The sequence below is a fragment of the Phalangium opilio genome, unplaced genomic scaffold (assembly GCF_054372755.1).
Source record: "Phalangium opilio isolate 3A_F unplaced genomic scaffold, DU_Popi_V2 ptg000037l_1, whole genome shotgun sequence".
NCBI lineage: Eukaryota > Metazoa > Arthropoda > Arachnida > Opiliones > Phalangiidae > Phalangium > Phalangium opilio.
Window position 1 is genome coordinate 7,304,872 of NW_028324160.1, and position 7,139 is coordinate 7,312,010.

Here is a 7,139-nt window from a genome sequence, read left to right on the forward strand (position 1 = left end):
CCCTTTTGAATTAGATACGTTTAAACTTAAACGGTTTGAGGAGGTGAACAATTTATCAGTGAATATTTTCGCGTACGAAAAAGGATATTTTCCACGTTACGTAAGCGAGAATAAAGTGCACGAATCTAGACAAATTGATCTTCTCTTGGTTTCCAATGGAAAATCAAAACATTACGTGTTAATTCGCCACCTTAGCCGATTAACGGCTTCACGAAACATTGTCACCAATCCTTCTACTGCCGATATTTTTTGAAAAGAAGCACCACCGAAACAGTTCACGATAATCACGTGCGTGAATATAGTGTACACGACCCGCAACGCGTGATTATGCCGCATAGTGAACCCACATTGAAATTTAAAAACTTTGGATGGAATCAAATGGTAATTTACTAAATATAACCAAGTGCAAGACAAAATTATAATGTTTCATTACATCGATATAGGTTCCATATATTATTGTAGCCGATTTTGAATCGATTCTCGCAAAGGTGACAACATGTTTACCAGACACATCGTTGTCTTCAACAACTACATTGGCGTTGCATAAGGCGTGTGGTTTTTCATACGCAATAGTCGGACCAACCGGTAAATTTCAATCCCCTAAACGGATTAACCGGTTATCTTACAAATATTCGTGCTATCATAGGAAATCTCGTTAAACACGAAGTATACAGAGGAGATGACGGGGCAATAAAATTCCTGAAAATGCTGTTGGATGAATCCGAGATCATCGTTGGGAAACTGAAGGAGAACATACCAATGCAATTAACAACGGTCGAAGAAGCTTCACACGAAGCTGCAACTCGTTGTTACGTATGTGAAGAATCCTTCACGGCTACTATAATCAAAACACGCGACCATGACCACTACACTGGAAAATATAGAGGGAGTGCGTGCCTAAGTTGCAGCTTGAAATTGAAAGCACCAAAATTCATACCAGTTGTGATGCACAATCTCAGCAGGTAATTTAAATAATCATTATGTCTAATTAGATCTATTTAATAACTATCGATTACCGAATAGGTACGATGCGCATCTCATCATGCAGCAAATTGCGATGATTCGAAACAAAAAGATTGACTGTATAGCAACCAATAGTGAGACATACATTTCATTCACGCTGGGAAATCTACGCTTTGTGGATAGTATCCGATTCTTGCCTGCATCCCTCGAATCGTTGGTCTCAAATGTAGCGAAAGGAGGACAGGAGAAATTCCCACTCATGAACGCTGTTTTCAATCCGGCTGAAGTTAAATTACTTCTTCGGAAGGGTGTGTACACCTACATGGATTCCGAGAAGCGCTTCTCCGAAAAGCAACTACCACCAATTGAGTGTTTCTACAACGATCTTACGGGCGAGCCCCTTAAACAGGATGATTACACTCACGCTCAAGACGTGTGGCAATCATTCAACATTCGGAATTTGGGTATGATCATGATGACATTCATTCGAGATGAACATTTGCTAATGTTTGTATTGCATTTTTTAAAGGAGAGTACCACGATTTGTATGTTCTGTCCGATACTCTCCTCCTAGCGGATGTTTTCCAAAACTTCCGCAAAATGTGCATGACGTACTATCGTCTAGACCCTGCACACTCATATACCTTACCCGGTTTTGCCTGGCAAGCCGCTCTATGCATGTCAAAGGTGCACCTAGACTTGCTATTGGATGAGAAAATGCACCTCTTCATCGAAAAGGGGATTAGGGGTGGGGTATCCATGATAAGTCATCGCTTCGCGGCGGCCAACAACACATATCTAGATAATTACGACGCATCAAAACCGGAAAGTTACATATGTTATCTAGGTAAGATATACAAGTTATCCTAAATTAATTTTCACATACTAACAATCAACGATAATAGATTGCAACAACCTTTATGGGACGGTCATGTGTGACGCTCTACCCATGAGGAATTTCCAGTGGGTAGAACCCAACCCCAACTCCGAGCTCGAAATTCTAAGTTGTCCAGATGACTCGCCGGAGGGTTATATTATTGAAGTGGATATGGAGTACCCCGAATATCTCCATGATAGTCACAACTGCTATCCACTAGCTCCAGAATCCATGTCCATAAAACCCCAGATGCTCTCTCACTATTCCAAAGAGCAGATGACTTCATTGAACATCAAAATCAAGGAATCTCTACCCAAACTACTCCCAAACCTAAACAAGAAGGAACGATACGTGGTTCACTATCGTAATTTAAAGTACTACGTATCAAAGGGGCTGAGAATCAGCAAAATTCACAAAATTTTCAAGTTTCAACAAGGAGCGTGGTTAAAGGGGTACATAGAATTTAACACCGAGAAGAGGACGAAGGCGACTGAAGATTTTGAGAAGGACCTATTTAAATTAATGAACAACGCCGTGTTTGGTATGTATTTATAAAATTAGAATGAACATAAAATAGTATAGATCATAATGATTTGCTTTCTCCCTTAGGAAAAACGATGGAGAACCTTCGGAACCGTCAGGATTTCCAACTAGTGACGACTGCCGAAAAAGCCGTTAAAAAGGCTAGTTCACCAGCATTCGAACGGTTCACCATATTCCACAACGAACTAGTTGGAATCAACTCCACAAAAAAGAAGCTGGTCCTAAACCGACCCATATACACGGGCTTCGCAATTCTAGACCTATCAAAATTGCTCATGTATGGTTTCCACTATGACGTAATTCGGGCACAATACGGGGAGAAAGCAAAACTCCTCTTCACAGATACTGGTAAGTTTTTACGCCCTTATATATCATTTACTTAGCATAACATTTACATTAACATTACGTATAATTACAGACAGTCTCACGTATCACATAGAAACGAAAGACCTGTACAAAGACTTCGCCGCTCAGTCGGAAAAATACGACTTTTCCGGCTATCCTCGTGATCACCCTCTCCACAGTGACGTGAATAAAAAACGTCTAGGGAAATTCAAAGATGAACTAGATGGGACACCGATTGAAGAGTTTTGTGGGCTAAGACCCAAAATGTATAGCATTTTGTCGGCCAAAGGGGAAAAGAAGACCTGTAAGGGAGTTTGCAAGCGCGTCGTGCAGAAACGCGTCCGACACGCGCATTACCGCGAGTGCTTGCTGAACCGCGAGCTGACCACCGCGGAGATGATAAGGATTGTCAGTGAAAAACATATTTTAAAAACTATAAGACAAACAAACCTCTGCCTAAATCCCTGCGACGATAAACGTTATATTTTAAATGATGGTGTTTCAACACTCGCCCATGGGCATAAAAATGCAAAATAAAAAGATAAAATCATGACAAATTTATAGAGTAATTCTTATACATATATTCAGCAATCATACGATCATTAACATTTTTATTTTTAGTAAATCGTTTTATTATATCAAACATTTTAATCCCCCTACACCTATACAATGAAAAGTAAACGCAATATCCGCCACAAGTTTGACTTAATTCCCCCTGTAGTTGGCGTGAATTCAGTATTCTTTTTCCTCGAAATGTATATAACAGTCCAATGTTCGCCTGTCCCTTTAGACGTATCAGTGTTCACAATATATAGAGATGGAAATGTTTTAACAGTTAGTGGTAGTTTATCCGCCGCAAAAATACCCCTAAACAGATTTTTAGCGTATGGGTCGCACCTTAATATTCTCTCAAGTTGTCGAGAGTCCATTATGAGCTTTGATCGAATAAAACGGCTCGGTTTTTGTCAATTTCAATCAAAGATTGGAATTCGGAATAGTAAACGACGGCAATTGTAGCCGGTAGCGCTTCGGCAAATACTAACTCCAATCGGACACTACCGTTCTTTATAAAGTTGAAACTTTCAGCCGAACTACCATTCAGGTCGGGGGTCAAGTCGAATACGAAAAGAGCATTACCATTGGCGAACTCGTCACGGTCAATGAAATTACCCTCGTCGATATTCCATTGCCCGGTTTGAAGAAAGAGATTGGCGTACGATCTCATACATAGGTTATCCTTAAAGTTGGGGTTTAAGGGTTTATGGGGTACGCTAACCCCATCAACGGATAAGGTGATTTGAGTCACCGCTTCATTTTTAAAATTAAAAGGCGACATTTTATAATCACCCAAAAACGCGTTCTGGTCTACAAATCCAATTACAACTTTATTCGGTTGTTGACCGCTAAATAAATTGTCTTTGACTGCTATCTTACTTCCTTGAGATATGGAAAATGTATTACATTCCGTACGTGTTATGGGGTATTTCATCGTGGCCAATTCCAGGGTTTTGGCGTGTGATATCATAATCTCGGGGGTTAGTTTAACTCTTCTTATGAATAACGAAGCGTGGGTGAATATAACTTTCGCTTTAATTCCATCCGCGTGTAAGCAGAATTCGTTGGGACTTTTGATAAATTTAAAATTCACATCGACCAGATTGGGGATGAAGCGATTTTGCTGACATATATCGGCGTGTACGACACCAATCAAGTCTATAACCCCATTTTGGGCGAATTTACTCCGTTTCTCAAACCCTTCATTGTCGAAAAAGTCGTCAAAATGTCCCGCCGTATCTTTGTAGAATAGTGCCCCGGTCAAAAAACTCTTTTTCGCTGGACCACCAAATGTCAATAGCGTTTGAATCATGCTCTTGAATGCGTATTGTTGAGGACATGATGTAACTGATCTATCGTTCAATGATACGTGTAGTTCACTAAAAAGACTGGAGAGTAATAGGTTTTCGGGCCCAACTTTATCCGCCTGAGTAGTTAAATCACCATTCGCATCGTACACAGCGGCTTTAGGTAGAGACCCATCCGCTTTAACCACTTTTACTTGTAAATGCAGGAGCGTGTTTTTCAAGTCCATGTATGTCTCGGAGTTCCCGGTGACGGGAAATATAATAGCCTGATTTTCATCCACATTGGAGGTAGAGTTATACTCCACCCATTGACTTCCTACTATCCCAGTTTGGGTGTAGGGTACGTGAAAAACATTTAGTTCATAGCTGACGCTGTTCATAGAGTTTGGGTGTGCCAGCGACATTATGAAAATATATCCGGGTGTAAAGATGACGACCTTTTCTTCTTAGCTCGAACAGAACTGATGATGGGTGACACTTTGCGTTTCCTTTTACGTCCGTTTCCAGTTAGCTTGGTCACTTCTTCGGCCGCCCTTCTCAATGTTTCTTTACCCGCTTCTTTACCCCTAGTTCTCAATGCTTGTTTAATGGGTACACCGCTTGTATAATCCGTCGCAATTTTCGCGCCAGTGTTTCAAAACTTTCGACCTAGGTACGTGGAACCCCTTTTAAGTAATGGCATGGCCGATCTGAACGCCGAGGAGATAATTGACCCCAGGCCATAACCACGTTTCACGGCCAAACCTCTATATACTGGTATGGATCCATGTCCAATTTGATTTAGATAATAGTCCTCATAATCCTTAACAGAAACGTGACCCGTATTATATGGAGACATCCTTACACTTTGACAATCACGTCATAAATGGGGCGGAGATTGAATTCAACGTAGTTCTTATAACAAGTGCCAAGTTCTTCTGGGCCTGAAATGTAGAATGACGTGAACTTTTCCACGTTCGAACTTAACCGGTTTACCCATTTCACTCAGAATGTTTATTTCAATTGTTTGGAAGTTGTTTTCGCTATGGGCATGTAATGGGGTTTAGCAAACTTTTTTTCAACCGTGTCACCATCTTTCCCGTTGATACTTATAATTCTTAAGAGAGGGACGTCAGAGTCTCCTACCGATCGAGATTGAATTATATCAGAATACACGAATAAGGAGTGCATTCCAGCATCCATATCAAAACTGAATGGGGCCGTCATAGAGGCGACCACAGTGAAGTCTTTTTTGGAATTCCTCGTGAACCCTAATATAATGGCAATTTCGCTTGGAATATAAAGTTGGTTCGTCCCTTTTAACTCAACCATCACCCGTCGATTTGGTTTGTTGTATGAAAACTCAACCCTAGATTTTATTTTTTCAGTAGCACCAGCATCGTCGTCGGCTGACAATATTTCGAGTAATTCCTCTACGGAACCGTAATATCCGGGAGGTATAATTATCGATATACCCCGGTTTTCATTCACTCCGTTAATTGTCTGTCCACTTTCACCAAAACCAGATCCCTCTTCTGGGAATTCATCCATTGCATCCGAAGCAACACCTACGAACGAATTATTCCAAATGCGAACTGCGCATTCCCTTTTTACATTATTCCAAGTTCTAGGATAGCTTATTTCAGCCAGAGCAACCTCGTGTGATCCCTCTAGAATTGTAGGTTCTGGTAGATACGTTCTGAACTTGCTTATAGTATTTCCTTTGAAATATTGCGCAGAGGAATCGGAAGGTAATGTAATATAGAAACTCATTTTACGTCGCCTTCTTGCACCCAGGAATCAAATTCGGGACTATACCGTCGCCACCGTACGAGTAGTTCTTTAGAACCGTCAGGTTTTTTACGTTGTCGTAATACTTTTTCAATTTTAAATTTACAGTTTTCTAGGTCCTTGCCAACTTTCTGTATTTCCTCTTTGTAGAACACACCAGAAATGAGCTCGGAGTTCAAATCCTTCAGTTTATATACCGGTGGATCTCTCGGGATCCGTTCTGTTACTTTGAATAGTTCTTCGGTATAATTGGCCAAATACCCTTTTTCAAACGTTCTTTTATTTTTGCTTATTCTAACTAAATCATCAATTTCAAAGGGGTATGAAACTGGCAGGGAAAAGTTTACTTTTCCGTACAAATTTAACCAGATTTGTTTCGAATTTTCCTCGGTCACTTCAGTGGGTTTGCATTTAATTGATTTGTGGTAGTTGTTATTATACGATTCCAATAAGTCGGGTAATACGTCAATGTATTTGTAGGTGTCGTTTTGCGTAAAATAGCGGTACATTCGCTCCTTCAAGGTTCGATTAAATCGTTCAACGATACTACATTTCACTTCCGAGTGTGTGGCGAAAAACTTGATGTCCAAACGTTTCAATTCACTTTGCAATTCTTTATTTAGAAATTCATTGCCATGATCCGACTGGACAATCTTGGGTTTTCTACCAGACTCTAAAACGGATCTAAACGCCGCAACCATCGTAGGTCCTTTCTTGTCTTTAATAGCGACGGCGAAAGCAAATTTACTGAATACGTCAATACAGCACAGTAGAAATCT

General features: G+C 40.4%; 2 protein-coding genes across 2 annotated transcripts; one reads left to right on the plus strand and one right to left on the minus strand.

Moving 5' to 3' along the window:
* The first annotated feature begins 327 nt into the window (after nucleotides 1-327).
* LOC149684079 (uncharacterized) lies at nucleotides 328-3,265 on the plus strand. Its single transcript, XM_089871304.1, has 8 exons — nucleotides 328-381; nucleotides 444-585; nucleotides 647-962; nucleotides 1,024-1,427; nucleotides 1,493-1,810; nucleotides 1,869-2,381; nucleotides 2,450-2,731; nucleotides 2,802-3,265. The coding sequence occupies exons 1-8, from the start codon at nucleotides 328-330 to the stop codon at nucleotides 3,263-3,265; spliced, it is 2,493 nt and encodes an 830-aa protein (XP_089727430.1).
* Nucleotides 3,266-3,656: 391 nt separating this feature from the next.
* On the minus strand, nucleotides 3,657-4,994 carry LOC149684080 (uncharacterized protein F54H12.2-like). Its single transcript, XM_089871305.1, has one exon. It carries the CDS (start codon nucleotides 4,992-4,994, stop codon nucleotides 3,657-3,659), a length of 1,338 nt encoding a protein of 445 aa, XP_089727431.1.
* Between the last annotated feature and the right edge of the window lie 2,145 nt (nucleotides 4,995-7,139).

What these genes read in the sequence shown, in the direction of transcription:
- LOC149684079 (XM_089871304.1), top strand. Translation starts at nt 328, where the DNA reads ATGCCGCATAGTGAACCCACATTGAAATTTAAAAACTTTGGATGGAAT. An exon ending in ATTCAACATTCGGAATTTGG is followed by an intron (nt 1,428 to 1,492) that starts GTATGATCATGA and finishes CATTTTTTAAAG; the next exon opens with GAGAGTACCACGATTTGTAT. An exon ending in ACTCCTCTTCACAGATACTG is followed by an intron (nt 2,732 to 2,801) that starts GTAAGTTTTTAC and finishes GTATAATTACAG; the next exon opens with ACAGTCTCACGTATCACATA.
- LOC149684080 (XM_089871305.1), bottom strand. Translation starts at nt 4,994, where the DNA reads ATGTCGCTGGCACACCCAAACTCTATGAACAGCGTCAGCTATGAACTA.